We start from the raw sequence: 17,871 nt of genomic DNA on the forward strand, positions 1-17,871 counted from the left end.
CAGTAACTCAGAGAGACTGTAACAGGACTGAGATGGAGGAAGTGCGCAGGAAAAAACAGTTACTAACCTTCTGTAACTGTTTTTCAAAATGTGTCACACATGTCTATTCCACTCTAGGGTGTGCATGCCCCAAGCAGAGTTGATGGAAATTCTTCCTCAGTGGTATCCATCGTGGCAGCTCGAGCCTGCGTGCCTGTAGTGCCAGTATAAAATGCCCAGCTCCCTCAGTTAGTTGTTTCCAGAGAACTGCGATGTAGGAGAGCAGGTTATGGAATGGACATGTGTAACATTTTGAAGAACAGTTATGGAAGGTTAGTAAATTTTGTTTGATCACATGTGTGCATTCCACTCTAGGAGGCTCCCAAGCAGTTGAATAAGTGGAGGGATCAGAGTTCAAGGACCCACTGACTGCAGAACAGTTTGACCAAATCTGGCATAATATCTAGCCCACTGAGAGATGGCATAATGGAAGGAGAACGTGTGCACTGATGACTGCTGGGGGGGGTGAGCCCCAGGGCTAGCTGCAGCTCCGGTCACTCTGGGACTGCTGCCAGGAGCTGCCAACCTATGGCTGCTCTAGCCGTCCCCGGGACTGCTGCCCAGGCAGTCCCCAGGGCCAGCTGCCTGGGGTTGCCAGAGCAGCGGCCAGTGCAATTGGCCCCGGGGCTGCTCCAGCAGCAGCTGGCCTGCTGGAGCGGCTGGTTGTACGGCCAGCTACACTGGCCACTGCAGAAGTCACATAGGTTGAAGGAAGTCACAGAATCTCACTTCTACAACCTCTGTGACAAGCATAGAGCCCTAATGATTGTAAACTCATCTGCCAAATATAGCATCCACTCTAGAAGCTAGATCCAGAGCACAAGGTTTAGTGAGTGTGCGCACTTACTTTTAGGTTAGCACCCTTGCAAATTTCCCTAACAGGAACCTGCTTAAGACAAGCCAAAGATGCTGCTACATTAGGCAGGAGAGGGGAAGACAAAAGGTATACCAATCGTGTAACATATGAAACTCAAACACTATTTTTAGTAAAAACCTGTGGATCAGATCTAAGAACTACCTTCTCTAAAAAAATCGTAAGTGGCAGGACAACCAGCAGGGCACACAATGCACTGACCCTTCCGGTTGCGTTACAGCAGTAATGAAGATCATTTTGGTAAACAAAAGAACACTCCCTCAAGAGGTTCAAAGGTGATCTCATAAGAATAGATGAAACCAGATTAAGATATCAAGATGGAAGGACATCCTTCATGAATCTTTTAGCAGAATCATGTACAATTGGTGATTGACTACTGACCAAAACATAAGCTGAAATAGCCATTAGGTGAACTTTTAAAGAATTAGACAACTACTCAGATTTAAGTACAGTAAATATTCCAGAATATAGGGTATGGGAGCTGCCACTGGAGAATCAGATTTTCCACACATCCAAGCAACAAATCTAGACAGACAATTTTAAATAGTAACACTTTAATATAGTTTTCTAAAATTAAGCAGTATGCTCTGTATCAATGAGGAACATAACTGCTCAAGACTAGTCAAAGTCTGAAAGCCCAGGCTGTCAAATGAAGAAACTGAAGATCTGGATGAAGGATACTGCCTTCTTGCTGTGACAAGAGAGCTGAAGACACAGGAAGACATATGTACAATCTGAGAGCTGAAGCAGATTTATGTTCTATTGCTGTCTCAGCTGAGCTAGGGCAAATCAATCAATATCATTTTAGCCCTGTCCTGAAGAACCTTTCATACCACTTTCTGAACCATTGGAAAAGGGGGGAGAGGGGAAAACGATACAGGAGGCCCTTTCTTCAATGTAGAAGGCAAGTATCTGAAATGGACTGACACTGCCTCCCTGCTCTAGAACAGAACAGGACACTTTGTTGATTCCTGTTGCTAAAGGATCTATGTTGGACCAACCTCAATGGGAAAAGGGGTCTTGAATTACCTGATCTTTCAGGGACCACCTGTGAATCTGAGAACTGTCCCTGTTGAGACTATTTGCTAACGCACTGCTCTCCTCTGCTAAATGCAGGGCCAAAGGCTAGATCTTGTGAAAAATGCACCAGTCCTATAATCTGACCACTTCAGCACATAACTGGAAAGAATGAGGTTCCCCTTGTTTATTCCCGTGATACATAACAGTTGTATTGTCAACTGAACAACCTTCCCTTTTCTATGAGGAATGAATGATTGAGAGCCAAATGTGCCAGCTTTTTCCTCAAAAGCTCCGCTACCCTAGATCATAAGCCAACGTGAATGGGCTTCCTGTCCATGCTGTTATAACTGATTGTGAAGGGAGACTGAAGAGGACACTTCTGAGAACATTTGATCTTTTCATCCACCACCTCAATTAATCTAGAATGTCCTGAAGCACAGTGACAAACATTTGAAAATTGTCCCTATTGGATGTGTAGACTCGAGACTTCCAGTGCTGCATCAGTCTCATTCGGAGACTATCAAAGGGTGTTACGCAAGTGGTAGTAAGCCGATGAGACTCAGGACGACAACCACCTTCCAGGATTGGCAAATTCAAATTTGCAAAGCCACTTGCTCTATCTTTAGAAACCAGTCCTCTGGATGAAAATCCTTCCCTTCTATTGAGTCTGGTATGGAACTTATTAAAGGAGTTCTGAGTTGGACAGAGATTCCATTTAATGTTCAACTGCAAAACACTGGACGTCAAAATAAAACCTGGAACCAATCTGGGTTTCAAAGTCAGAACCGTAGAGACTACGTCAGAATCTGATGGATCTGCTAAGTCTGATGCATGGGATCTGGCACTGCTAACAATGGCTGTCTTCAGAACGAATACAACAAAACCAAAACTTTGTTTTCTAGCAAGCAGTCAGCTCTCTTCTATCAACAGTGCCTTTGAAGCCTTGACAGCTTTAGCTGAAGGACTGAAAATTGGCACTGACAAAGATCCTGATAATTTGGAACATTACTGCTGCCAGTGCCTTTACTGGAGTTACCTTTTTCCAGAGAAGAAAGGCTCTTTCAGTGGTGAACAAGAATACTGTTTCCATTGACACCAGGTCAGTGAGCACATGAACGAACACAAGGAGTAATAAGAGCAAGGAAGATGTTAAGCAGTCTTAATTTAAAATTGCAACTGTTACAAAAGAACAACAAGTCTCTAACCAACTCTTAGGAATCACATCTTTTAAGCCATTATTTACTGTATTAAATTTTACAGACTTAAAAGTGCACCAATGAACACATACAGACACATTAAGGCAGTGACAAATGTCTAGCCAAGAAATAATCACTCTGGCACTGTTTGACTATACTATCAACAATCAGCCAAAAGCATAAGCATCATAGAATATTAAGGTTGGAAGGGACCTCAGGGAGGTCACCTAGTCCAACCCCCTGCTCAAAGCAGGACCAATCCCAAGGCAGATTTTTACCCCAGTTCTCTAAATGGCCCCTTCAAGGACTTAACTCACAACCTTGAGTTGAGCAGGCCAATGCTCAAACCACTGAGTTATCCCTCTCCCCAGAGATGAACTTCACACTATTCCCTGAAGATTAAACTTGGAATATGTTGGGCAAGTACTGGCAACAAATGGTATACATGCAGGCCTTCCACCAAGAATGCCCTGATGGACATGAATACAGTTTGGGATGGAACATCTACATCTGAAGTCAGAGGCAGACAGCCTCAGCAGACCACTTCTAAGACCTTCCCTTACATCATAATGGACACATTTGGAAACATGACCTAAAGAAGTCTTAGCTGAATCATCCACCCTTGTCTCATGTAACATGAGAAAAGCTAGATGAATCTTCCCAGATTAAGTAATTATCTTACCGGCCACAGGTTTTGTAATTCAACAGCATGAAGTGCAGAGCAAGATCCCTGCCAAATAATGTGCTCTGCTCTAGAAACCATAACTATGGCTACATTTTAGTCACGGGTATTTTTAGTATAAGTCATGGACAGGTCACAGGCAGTTAAAAATTCATGGCCTGTGACCCGTCCATGACTTGTCACAGGCCATGAATTTTTGTTTACTGCCTGTGACCTGTCCATGACTTATACTAAAAATACCAGTGAATAAAACACATTGCTCCTAGGGAAGAGAAGGGGCACGTGGGCAGCGGTGTGCAGCCCAGGACCACCACTGGTGGGGGGGTGGGGGGGCTGGCAGGCTCCCTACCTGGCTTCACGCCTCTTCCTCCAAGCAGCAGCAGAATTTGGGTGTGGGCAGGGGCAGAGGCTTGGGGCATGAGGTGGGCTCTGGGCGATTCTTACCCAGGGAGGCTCCCCGGAAGTGGCAACATCCCCCTCGCCCAGCTGCTAGACAGAGGCATGGCCAGCTCCTGGCCAATGGGAGTTGCGAAGCCAGCGCTCTGGGCCGAGACAGCATGCAGAGCTGCCTGGCCACGCCTCCGCCAGCAGCTGAGCAAGGGGGATGTCGATCATTATTTGATTAAGTTCAATTTTCCAAGGCTGGCATGATTTCAGCCTGAAATAATTTGATTCCCAATCATCCAGGTGGCAGAAAATGGTACTACTCACTAGAGCCATCACCTCAATACCACACTATTGAGAGTTCCGAAGTCAACTCAAGAATGAAGAGTTTTCATTCTAAAGTTCCAATTAATAAAATTACAGGATTATCCAAATGATTAGCAAAGACCCAATATTTTATGGTAAATATGAGGAAGGTGGGTGAATAGGGGTGTTGTTCTGGGAAAGCTGTGATGATCTGTGTATGGGTTAAATTGTGGCCATTGGGCCAAGTAATCCACTATCTATGCTGCCTCCCTCAGACAACCAATAAATTATTGCATACAAATTAGCTGTAGAATAAGAGTGGTGATTGGTTGAGGGATAATGATATCACAATGGTCTAGGACTCTTGGCATGGCACAGACACTTGTGACAGCATGGACTTTCAGTTAGTCAAATGGTTGAAATCTGTAAAGGAAAAATGGCTGAGAACTTAAATATTGGATATTAAACCACAAATCCCACTGATACCGAATCTGGTGATACTCTAAAAAAATTCAACCATGCTTGTAATTGCTTCCATTGCTTCACACTGATTCAGAGATTCTAGGTTTTAGAGTGACAATCCTGGAATTTTATTATATAGATTACACATTGATTTGAAACACGTTACATTGTACTTACCAAGTAATGCTGTGGTTTCACCTGCATCCTCTTTTAAACTGTTACACTGTAACACAGATTCATTAGTTGAGGAGGCTGACAAATCGCTTACTTCATTTCTATCATCTTCCTGTAAAGCAATACTCAAACTTCCTACTGATACACTGCCACTTATCGATTCAGGTATTGCAACTTCAAGTGCATCTTCAGAGTCACCCTTCAGAAGTAGACAAAATATTCAGTAAGCAATTATTTAGACATCAGAAAAACAAGTTTCTAATGACTCTGCAAAAGTAAAAGTTTCTTTGATTAACCTTTACATATTGAATTAATTGAAGGAAAGCTATTTGCCCTTCCTAATACAAGAGTTGATTTTATAAAAGATTTTTCAACCTGCCTTCTGCAAGTCATTCTTAAGTCTTACGCAGGCTCCTCTCATCATAGTTGTGATCTTGTTTTTGATTTTGTCACAGCAATTTAGAATAACAGGCTTGCCTAGACAACATGGATCCTGCATTACCATGCCCAAAAGCATCTTGGCCATTAGTTCCTGGACCAAGAGATAGGAGTGCTGCAAAGACATTGCGGTATGCCCCTAAGAGAAGCTATTATTCTGTCAAGAGTTTGGTTTATGTGATTGCCTACCATCACACAAGAACTCTGTTGCAGAGGCAAGGATAAAATCTAGTTCTCTAGGATGGCATTCAACTGTCTTAGCTACAAAGTCATCTTCTGTTTTCCTGTAGCTCCCTGCTTTGTTCACTTCACATCTTCCAATCTCTGCAACAAATGAGGTAGGGGACCCACAGACAGCCTTCTTTACTACCCAACCCTTGAGCACTCTCCATCCTGTGGGGAAAAAGATAGCACTATCACATAATTAAAGACTGTATCGTACATAATACACACAAGGGGGAGGTGAATAAGGTTTCATGAGTCCCCTTAATTCTGGCATTTCCTAACTTCTGAGCGCTTGACTTTGCAACTTTAACATTCTCTTAATGTAGTTTTGTAGGAAGTAATTTCCAAAGATTTAAAAAAGAAAAGTGCACTAAAACAAATATATGGAATTACACTGTCTTATCAGCAGGACTGGGAACTTTAAGTCACAAAAAAAGAGACTTCTACTACTTGAGCTAACAAAACTGGTAATAGTGTTAGGCCATTATCCTCTGTGTGTTGCAGCCATTAGAGGGAAAGAGACATTTGCCAGTGGCATTCACAGCTACTTGTTAAACACAAAGGAATATTGAGACCTGGGAATCTTTAGTTCAATTTCAGGTTCTAGGAGGGAGTGGTCATTGACCTTTCTCTGCCTGTTCCCTCCAGCCTGTCCCTATCTTTCTCTTCTCCTATCCACCCTCCTCAGCTCCCATCAATACCAATCTACCGTTTCCAGGGCCGATAAGAAGGGGAGAGGGGGGAGTTGATACAAATTACCAGGGGCTGGCAGTCTGGAGGGGGGCCCGGCTTCCCCGACCCTGTTTAGCCGATCCACCCTTGCTGGGGGGCCCAAAAAAAATTTGTCGCCAGGGCCCAAACCCGCTCTCAGCCGTCCTGTTTCCCCTTTCTAATCAAATCAGTCTGCTTCCTCCTCCTCCTCCGTGCTGCCTGGGCACCAGCAGAAGCACTGAAAGCATAGGAGGGTGTCTCTGCGCACAGTTTTGGTGTCTTGCACCTGAGTGACCCACAGGAGCAACTGAAGGTAAATTCCTGTCCAGCCTCAGTAGCCCTGGAATGGAGCATGCTAAAACCCTCTGTGGTGACTGTCATCCCAATCTAGTTTATACTAGGAGCCGAGAGAGATGCAACATTGTCATTATGTAGGAGATCTCTGGAGAATACCACCACTGGCTGCTAACAAACCACTGACCATGGGCAACTGCAATTTTTCAAGCACTTATAACTTGGGCAAATTTAGGTGGATTTTCAGAGGGATAGCACAAGGTGCATCCTTAACCCCAACCCCCCAGGCCAAATTTCAAGTCCTTGCTCCCAAAGCATGAAGCTGAATGAAATGAGCAGAAATGAGCGTGCTTTTTTGAGGGGATAAAAAGGTTTGGCTGAGGCAGTCATCTGGCATGGAAAATTTCAGCCCAAACAACCAGCTATGTCTGGCAAAGTGATAAGCAACCGAAAATGGAGACCTTAATGGAAAGTACTCAGCAACTTTAACTATATGCATCACTACAAACACCTATAATGAATGGGAGGAGTATATCTACAGAGTTATTTTTAAAGTAAACTGATATTCAAAAAGCAGCAGTCATTAACATGATTTCAGTTTACTTGTACAAGTAAATTATAACACAATTTAGCTGTTCTGCCTATTTTGTAGTGTATAAACAATAGTAGTTTCCCTACTCCTCAGCAAACCTTAGTATAGTGCTTTATAGTGAGGTCACACATCCTTAAGACATAAGGCATTTCAGGATGTCCATCAATTTAAAATCTTAGCAACACAGTATTAAAGATAATCAGTATATTTTCAAGTATCAGATTAAAAACTAAGCTACATTTTTCAACATAAGTGAACAAAATACACTGAGTTATTTGGGTACCCCCCAAATATTTGTGCACTTGCTAGTTTCATAAATCAGTAATTCACAATGTGTGACTCAGTCAATAGTGTAAGTTAGCAAGACTCTACTACATCAGAAAGTAGTTAACTTGTCAATTGGGGTTCCTTTATATCAAGTGAATTTAAGGCTGGAACAGTCACCTTGGGGACCGAAGTCCTCCATTTACAAAACAAGCACACAACAACAGGCAATGGAAGTTAAAGTTCCTCCAAGCTATTCTAGAAGTACACCTCTGCCTAGATATAAACACGACTCGATATAATATTAATTCGGATACAACACAGTAAAGCAGAGCTCCAGGGGGGCGGGACTGTGCACTTTGGCAGATCAAAGCATGTTTGATATAACACAGTTTCACGTATAACACGGTAAGATTTTTTGGCTCCTGAGGACAGCGTTATATCAAGGTAGAGATGTACCAAGTTTTTAGATTTATGAATAGTTCAGTTCTCTAGTTACTAATTCAATCTCTGCAGAAGATACATGTTGAAATTCCGTAATGAGAATGCTCATCTACTTAAAATGGACTGATCACCACACTAACTCTAAATGGTTGCCTGATCGTAACTTTCCACATTATTAACTAGAATGGGGTTTGAACTTGTGATGTGTAACTAATTATCCATTGTGAATACCTTAATAAATGGGGGTTTGCAACTGACACGTTTCCTACATTCACCTTTGTCAAGCAATGAAGAGATGTGTCTGATCAACAGGAGAGAAATTATATGTTGGGCTGGTGATGGGTAGAGTATCAACGTCCATCGCAAAAGTCTGAACTCAGGGAACTCAGATATTCTAATAATCACAAAAACCCATTTTTCAGATAAAATACATTTTCTGCTAATTTCCATCATTAAGTAGAGTTGTGGGCTTCAACTATATGGATAGTATGAAAACTAGACTTAAACTAGGTTATTAGAGTCTTAACATAGCTTCCGGATCAGTCTCCGCAATGACTGAAACTTTAGGCCACATGTATCATAGCTTTCCTACTCATATCTGAACCTTAGAGTTCAGAAAATAAGATGCTAGCATGAAACCTCCAAGCTTAATTACCAGCTTAGATCTGATAGCACTGCCACCACCCAGATTCCAGTGTCTGGCGCACTCTGGTCTCCCCAACCTTCCCTGGGGGACCCCAAGACTCAGATGCCCTGAGTCTACAACAAAGGGAAATAACCCCCTCCCCTTGTCTCCACTTTATTTCCTCCCAGGCTTCCCCTCCCTGGATGGGCCTGGACAATCACCCTATTCCAATTCCTTTAAATGCAAAACAGAGAGATCAAGTTTCTTTCACCCTCAGTCAGAGTCCCTGCAAAGGTAAGCTTTGCAACTCTGACACAAAGATTTTCCCTTCCCCCGTTTCCTTCCTCCCCACCAATTCCCTGGTGAGTTCTAACTAGGAAAAAATTCAACAGGTCTTAAAAAGAAAGCTTTATATAAAAAGAAAGAAAAAGACATAAAAATGGTCTCTGTATCAAGATGACAATATACAGGGTCAATTGCTTAAAAGAAAAATGAATAAACAGCCTTATCCAAAAAGAATTACAATTTAAAACATTCCAGTAATTACACACATGTAAATACAAAAAAACCCCAAAACATATAAACCTATTGTCCTTCTACCTTTGTACTTACACTTGGAAACAGAAGATTAGAAAAGCCTGCAGATAGAGATCACTCTCATAGCCAAGAGAGTACAGACCAGAGACACAGACAAAAGACACACCCAAAAATGCCCTCCCTGAGCTTTGAAAAATCTGGTTTCCTGATTGGTCCTCTGGTCAGGTGTTTGGTTCCCTTTGTTAACCCTTTACAGGTAAAAGAAACATTAACCCTTAGCTATCTGTTTATGACAACATGGTACAACCATTGCCTCATTTTGCATAATGAAATCATGTGGACGAGCAGATCTAGGGTTCTACTGCTTTTCTTACAACGTTGAGAAGACATAAGTAGTGCATCAGATGAAGTATACTGTAGTATCTCCAACCATTCCAAAACAGTATTCTTTTGTTTATAAGTTAAAAAAGATACAGGCACTTTATGAAAAGATCCCAGACACCATTCTAAACACACCACTTTATTCTTATGGTAAGTGCCCCTATTTATTGAGATCTCTAGAGGAGTGGTACATAGATATCCACATCCTATTAGTGGAACTGAAGGCAGTTTTCTCAAGACTACTTCTCAACAGTAATTGAGCAGCATACCACATATCTTCATCCCTCTCTGCTGGTACTGTCAGAAAAATGAAAGCACATCATTCCTACTAGTATTGCTAAACATTTTCAGGAAGGTTTTAGTAAACACTGATTCAGTTAGAGAGACCAAATGCTTACTCGGCGTATCTGGGAGCATACAGACCCAGTCAACTAATTTTTTTGGCTATTTGAAAAGTTTCAAGGACTCAAAAAGCAAAAGGGCACTTGAGGTCCCTGTAAGCTGAAGCATGAAATTGGTTTCTACAACTGTAGGCAAGTTACTTCTCTTCCTCAGTTTCCTCCCCCTCTGTAAAATGGGGATAAAAACAGTTGCTTACCTTTCGGTAACGGTTGTTCAAAATGTGTTGCATACATCTGTTACACTGCTGGTGCGTGGCATCCCATGCACCCATGTCTGAGCTCTCCCTAGAAGTACCTATGGGATGGCACCACCCACACCAAAACTCCATATGATCAGAAGTGAGGCTACAAAGAATGAAGCCACCCGGCTGCCTTCAGTTCCTTCACAATGGAAGCTGATGGCAGACTCCGATGTATTGGGGAAGGCAGTAGTAAGTCATGTAATGGACAAATGCAACACATCTCAAAATACAGTTAAAAAAGTAACTATTTTTCTTCAAGTGCTTGGATATGTCCATTAAACTGTAGGTAACTCCGAAGCTGTTATCCCACGCAGTGGGGCTCAGTCTTATCAGAAGGGGGAATGGCATGACCACTTTTCCCACATTTGCATCCTCCCTTGAAGCAGCAGATAGTGCACAATGCTTGGGGAATGTATGAAGAGAAGGCCACGTTGCCACCCTATAAATGTTCGTAATCAGCATGTGCTACAAAGGCTGCTGAGATCAACTATGCTCTGATCATGTGTCTTGTCAACTTTTCAGGAGGCACTACCGCTTTGACAGCATAACACTGCAATGCAGCTAAGAACTAAATTTGAAATAAAATAAGTAAAAAATGAAAAATTAAGCATCACGTGATTTAAAAAAGGAATACCATCAGATGACAACAGAGCACCGAGAAGTTTTTTGTTCACAGGGCACACAAAACACTCAGACCATTGACAGTAAGAAGGAACTGAAGGGTAGGGGTGGCTTTATAACCTCACAGCACTCAGGTGTAGGTAAAGTTATCCTTGTGGGTACCTCTAGGGAAAACACTGGCACTGGTGCATACAGACCCCTACAGTGTAAAGGACATATACAAACACTCAAAGAATGAAATTTTTTCCTACCACAGAAAGGTATTACAAGATAGTTAGCATTTTGTTAAGTGTAATATTAAGGATTAGTATTATAAATCACTACAGATTTCTCTTGTTTGGGTTCTTGTACCACAGCCATCACTGTGGTATCTATATATACACACAGCAATAATCTGGAGAAACAACTGCTCTGAATTTTTAACAGGTTGATGTGCAGTCTTGCTTCCTGTTTTGAATGTCTGCAGTGTACTTTTAATTAGATAAATATGTAACTCACCCAATATCCCAGAGCTTTGATGACATCTAGTTTACACATTGGACAAGTTCTGTGGTCCAACAGCCAGGGGTCAATGCAGGTCCTATGAAAGATATGCCTGAAGAAAAACAGCATACTTGAACTTTTTTTTAAAAAACTACGATTTATTCTTTCAGCCAGCCTATTCATTTTCTAGTATGTCCATCTTGAGGTTATTAGATACCTTTTTAATCTCAGTAGTTATTCAATATATTAACTTATCTGCCAAAGGTGGAAGGCAATGGACAAGCATACTGACAGAATCAGTACACACTCCTAAATGATTAAAAAGGAGAAAGTAATGTCTAGTACTTTTTTTTTTTTATAGTGACCTTTAAATCTGACAGTACAGAATACATAACTACTTAAAAGAAATATTTGGTAACACACAGAAACAACTATGCACAAAGTTTAGATCTCATCTTTAACTGTTCTTATTAAAGTACAATACTTTACCAATCAAGGGCTAATTGTTCTTCATGGTCACATAACCAAGACATTTGATTACAGACATTTTTAAAGAAATGACCATTTCAGGACTGATCAAAACATTAATACAAATAAGGAATTAATGGTTTCTATTTCAAACACACTAAAACCCAAATAGAAATGGGAACGTTAGTTTACAAATTCTCTTTTGTACCAAGAATTGTCTCAAGATTATGTCTGCCATATTTCTAATTATACATCTAATTTTCTTTAACTGAAGAGAAAGGTTTCTCACTACAAAAAAAGGTTCCCACAAAACTAGTAATAGTCACATACTATTACATATACATACACTGTATATACTCGTTCATAAGCTGAATTTTTTTTTACCAAAAACGGGAAGCCCTGGAGAAGAGGGTTGGCTTATGAACAAGTATAGAGAGGGAGAGGTGGGACACAGCCCCTCTCCCCAACAGAGGGAGCAAGGAGAGAGAGCACAACCAGAAGGCAAGAGGCGGGGCCAGAGTCTCTTGGATTCTGGCCACGCTACTCTCACCCCAGCCTCCGAAGCAGCTGCAGCTCCTGAGCAGGCTGCGGCTGCACCACCCAGTCTGGCCCACCCAAGCAGCTCCAGCCAGGTCAGACATCCTCCCCTGGCCTTCCCCAGATAAGGCGGGAAGGGACGGGGTCATGGGGGTGGGATGGGGGTGGGGGTGGTCACAGGTTACTCCCCTGACTCCCAGCTTCTTCCCCCCCCCCCCCAAAGTGTCCCCACTAGTTGCTGTCCCAGCCCATCAGGGTAAGCAGCTGGCACACCAGGACACTTTGTTTACTTAGGTTTACCTCCCTGCCTGTGGGCACTCAAGGTAAACAAACCATCTTGGCCCACCAGCAGCTTATCATGATGGCCCGGGAAACCAAAGTTTGCTGACCCCTGAATTGTAGGGTCAGCTTATGAACGGGTTATAAAAATTTTCCATTTTTACTTATCCATCTTGGGGGAGTCAGCTTATAAACAAACCTGCTTACGATCGAGTATATATGCTATATAATTTATACATGTGGTAATATTTTAATTAACAAGTTTATAACATTTGAGAGGCTGAACTCCCCATCACGTCTATGAAATACCATATCTTCATGCCCTTGCATATGTTACGGGACAAACAGATAGCACAACTTCAAGTGTGTTGTATAGCTTTACGACCCCAATGCTCCAGAAATGGCTTACATTTCTAGGAACCTCATTAAATATTTCTTATGGAAAGTATGGTAAAAATAGATTTTAAAAAAGGCAAATCAAACTTACTTGCATGGCAGAATTCGGACAATATCTTTCAGTTTATAGTTTTCAATGCACACAGCACAATTTTCTGCATCAACATCTAAACCCTAAAACACAACACATTTAGATGTACAGGTAGACCATGACATTAAAAAGATCGTGACTATAACAAGCATTATGAGTCATGCAGTATAATCATTTGACCAGAATGCTTTAAAATGTCATAAATAGGAAGCAATTTTCTCTTATGTAATTCAATTAGAAATACTCTACCAAAAGGAGGTTTGATATAATCAAAGTCACTGATTGTGACTAAACCTAGATATATCATGTCAATCCACGCACTTTTTGGGTGACTTCTCTAAACACTGGTGTTTTTAATGGGATATAATCAAGCATTAGTAAACTAAAAATAATAAGTAAAGCTAACCATCTCCAGATGTATGAGATTTCACATGGTAAGTAAGTATAAAAGATATGGCAACAGAAACTCATTTAACTCTCAATCTACAGTCTCAAGAGCTAATGAGCATTCTACATACTCTTATAGGGTTGAATGGTGCCTCATCCTGCTTCTTCAGCCTTCTCCTCCCACAGTGCCCTGGTAAACAGGCTTGCACAGGAAATCTAAGAAGGACCGGAGAGGAAAGAATCCTCCCTCATGCTCCAAATTAAGCAGCTTAACAAGAGATTCTTAAAACCTCTCTCTCTAACACCTCACTCATTCAATCGTAAGAAAAGAGTATATTGAATGCTCATTAGCCCTTGAGACTATAGATCAGTGGTTCTCAACCTATTTACCATTGTGAGCCACATATGCAGCTGTATGTTACATGAGTTGCATCCACATTATATATACTATTTATATGGGCCTGAAGATGTCACATGGCCACAGTTGCGTGCTGACTGGGCTGCAGGTTGAGATCTATTACACTGTAGTCAGAGTACAGTGTGCAACTACTCATGCAATTAACGCTTTTTGGGAGACTCCTCCATGTATTCTGGCATGTCTTGCCCCTTTTGTATGTTACAGTTGCAATATAAATGTGAAGGAAAACTTAAGTATGAAGATAATTGATTACATGGTACTCAAAGTAATTTTAACTGAGTTGTATACAAAAGCAAATATATGAAGGATATCCAAATAGGGTCCAAGCATAAAAACATAATGCAAATCTTTCATATCAGGTTACTAAAAAGTATGGGTGTCCATTACTGCAAATGCTTACATGAGTTAGTAATGTGAGTAAGATTGGAGGATCAGGCCCATAATTTCTATTTTATTCACTGTATGTAACAGTCATTTTAAATAAAAAGTTACTTGTAACATTTATATTAGTTGCCAGTCTGTACGTTTAAAGTTAAATGCATAAAATACATTACTACTGCAGATATTTTTCACTGAACACAGGGGCAGATGCCAACCATGGCATATGTAGCACAATCAAATAAGTGTTCATTTGACAGTAATCCCCCAAACTGCTCATAAAAGATCCACACAACTGTAAACATGCATGTGTTTTCAAAGTGCTTCAACTCTGAATGTTGCTGTAAACACAAAAAGCCCTATGTTATGTTACAATTGTGATGGATGAAGCGGGGTGGAGAGTAAGCTCCCTTTTGTGGACGCCCAGCGAGTTGGCTGTGGAGTCCCTCTTGGTGGCTGTTCTCTGCTTGCTTTACCTGTAAAGGGATAAAGTCTCCCAGGTAAAAGAAAGGGAGTGAGCACTTGACCAAAAGAGCCATGGGAAGACTAGCACTTTTTTAAAATGGGAAGAAAAAAACTTCCCCTTTCTCCGTTGTGGTTCTCTGGGAGAGAGGAGAACAGGGAGCAGTTATGCCATGAGAAGTTTTAAGCCTATCATAGATCATACCTAGAACTACTTATTTGGAACCCCAAATATGCAAGTAGATCAGGAATGTTTAGAAAGACGATCAGGTTTATTTCTGTTTACTTCTTCTGCTAGTCAACTCCTCTGTGCTAATGCCAGATGCTTTTGTTTGCTTGAAACCTTTAAGCTGAACCCCCAAAGCAGCTAGTTTGGGTGCCTGATTTTTAGAATTGCTCTTTTAAAATCTTGCAAAAGCTGAAGTTCCAGATGTATTTCTTTTTTTTTAAAAAGAAGATTGGATTTTTGGTGTCCTAAGGGGTTTGTGCATACAGGCAAGTCTTATCTTACGTGGGGGTTCCATTCCGCAGTTAGCGCATAAAGCGAAAACCACGAACACTCAAAATTACATCCCCAAGCCCTTTAAATCCCGCCCACAGCTCCGGTGGCCAGGTCAGGGCGGCATTTAAAGGGCTCCTCCAGGCTCCCCGTACCCAGCCTGGCCACCAGAGCTGCAGGCGGGATTTAAAGGGCTCCACTGGGCTTCCCGCCTCGGTGGGGAGCCCGGAGGAGTCCTTTAAATTCCGTCTGCAGCTTTGGCAACTGGTCTGGGGATGGCATTTAAAGGGCCTGGACCTCCATGGTGGCTGGAGCCTCAGGCCCTTTAGTTCGCCCCAGGGGCTACCAGTCACCTCTGCAACTGGGAGCCCCCTGGGTGATTTAAAGGCCCTGGGACTGCCAGCCACAGCTGCTGCTCCAGGACCTTTAAATCTTAAGGCCACGCCCCCACCGCCAGACTCCGGCCCTACAGCGTAAAACTGAAATCGCACATGTTAAATGTGCGTAAATTGCGACAGACGTGTATGTCGTTTAGCTGTTACCACCAGCTAATTAATCTCCTTTGTCTTCTTTCTCAGCTCTTACCTTGTCTCCGTGCTTCACAGTATGCAACTGAAGCTGACTGATCACTTTTTTGGTTTCTTTTCTGTGACCCTTAAAGTGGTGAGAGAACGTTTAAAATAATGTTACACAAGTTCAGTTTAGTTAAGTGAAAGAGTACCGAATTATGAAAAAGCCTTAAATACTAGAGTATTCAGTATAGTTTACAAAGCCTTTGAATACATTCAGGAAATTCCTATCTTTTGTCACTATAGTAAGTTTATAAAGCCTTCCACCCACCAATGCACATTAAGGAGGAGTGAGTTCCACATTGTATGGGGCACTACAGCAAATACACGATCATCTATTGATATAAACACTGGTGAGATGCATAAGAATTGCATATTGTCAGAGTGGAGATACATGTGGAGACAAGGACAAAATCAATTCCCCACTTTCTAGGCAACTATTGTAGAGGGGAAGAAGGAGAGACATAACAGGACCACAGTTAATCCAATGAGCACATATATTGGTGGTGCATATTGGATAGTCAAAAGGATTGTGGAGACACACAGCTGGGTAATCTTCCCTGTTATCTTGCCAAGAGGTCTGACACAGACAATGATCAGAGAAGGTATTTCATTTAACCTGAGATGTTTAAGAAACCATATCAATTGCACAATTCTCCAAATCAATGTAATCTGCTACATATTCCCTGCAAAGTTACAACTACATGTAAAACAGGAAGGCATGAGGAGGAAGGAGCAATCACACCTTAAACAGCCCCTCTTGACACAGAATGAGGATTAAAATAAAGATATTTTTCCATAATCTATAATCCATCTGGAAAAAGTGTTTTTCTGCTCAGTCTGCTCAATTTTTTTCCCCCCACTGTAAATGCAAACATATGCCCTTTACTGTAACATGAATGGCCTGAGGAAAGGACTTCAATTTAAGAGGACACTGTACAGTTAAATGTTCATTAAAGTGAAAAATTCTTAAGGGTGATCTCAATCCTGCATTTGGATCCATGCAGGTGTAGCTTCATGCCTATTCAGAAACCCAGTGGAGTGCCACATAAACCCAAATGCAGCATCAGGGCATAAGATACCAATACCACTTCAGGTGTTCCCCCCATAAAAACACTGAACTTAATATCTACTTATTGCACAATATAATTTTGAACAATGAAGATACACCTGTCAATATAACTTTATACACTTTTTCTAATCAATTTTATCAGATTTCGCCACTGAATGATAACTGTGCTTCCAACTGCAAGAGTTCCCCCCGCACCTCAAACTCTACCAATCAAATAGCGATTCCAAAAGACAGCCTGTAATAGTCTCTTCTCAGTTTTAGAGCCTGATCCTGTAACTCTAAAACAAGTAATCCTACTTGAAAGAATAGGCGAATTTGTATGACTGAAGACTACTCCATAAGTAAAGTTTGTAGAATCACATTCTTAGGAATATTTACATATATGGGAAATGTCATTTCCCATATCATCTTGGGGCACCCTATTACATATGTTAAATTATTTTTCTGTAATCTATCCAACTATTGTTATACTTAATCTGTTTCATAAAGCTAGATGATTTGTCAACTATTAGCAATTTGCACATACTGATATGAAAGCACTCTCCCTGCCTATTTGTTTTGGACTGGAAATATGAAGTTCCAGGAAACATTTTTTATCGGTAATACCTAATCCTTACACAAGACTTCATTTTCAATGCATTGTACAAAAACCTCTGCTTCTTATAATACCTCTGAGGTACTGTATTCATTTTACTGACTGGGAAGGCGGGTTACTGATTGCCTCTCATCCAGGGCATGTAAGTCAGTAGCAAAGGCAGATTTTGAACTGGGTAGCTTCTGATTCTCATCCCCATATGCAGTCCACTAGACTAATGATTAACTTTTTTTTTATCTGCAACCCACAAAATAGCTGAAGTTGTCCCATATCCCAAAGAATGTGGATTTTTTCCCCTCCACTTTGTGAGTCTCAAATAAAAAAA

The 17,871-nt window shown here is 41.4% G+C and overlaps 1 protein-coding gene across 2 annotated transcripts in view; it reads right to left on the reverse strand.

The window, feature by feature from the left end:
- RNF149 (ring finger protein 149) overlaps nucleotides 1–17,871 on the reverse strand; it is a 36,345-nt gene that overhangs the window by 9,148 nt on the left and 9,326 nt on the right. For both annotated transcript variants that reach the window (XM_032793934.2, XM_032793933.2), the window contains exons 3-6: nucleotides 15,896–15,964; nucleotides 13,167–13,249; nucleotides 11,411–11,507; nucleotides 5,141–5,336 (exon numbers count right to left, since the gene is read on the reverse strand). In XM_032793934.2, the coding sequence (XP_032649825.1) occupies nucleotides 5,141–5,336; nucleotides 11,411–11,507; nucleotides 13,167–13,249; nucleotides 15,896–15,964 (445 nt within the window). The remainder of the gene's footprint in view (nucleotides 1–5,140; nucleotides 5,337–11,410; nucleotides 11,508–13,166; nucleotides 13,250–15,895; nucleotides 15,965–17,871) is intronic.

The sequence above is a fragment of the Chelonoidis abingdonii genome, chromosome 1, assembly GCF_003597395.2.
Source record: "Chelonoidis abingdonii isolate Lonesome George chromosome 1, CheloAbing_2.0, whole genome shotgun sequence".
In the NCBI taxonomy this organism is placed as follows: domain Eukaryota; kingdom Metazoa; phylum Chordata; order Testudines; family Testudinidae; genus Chelonoidis; species Chelonoidis abingdonii.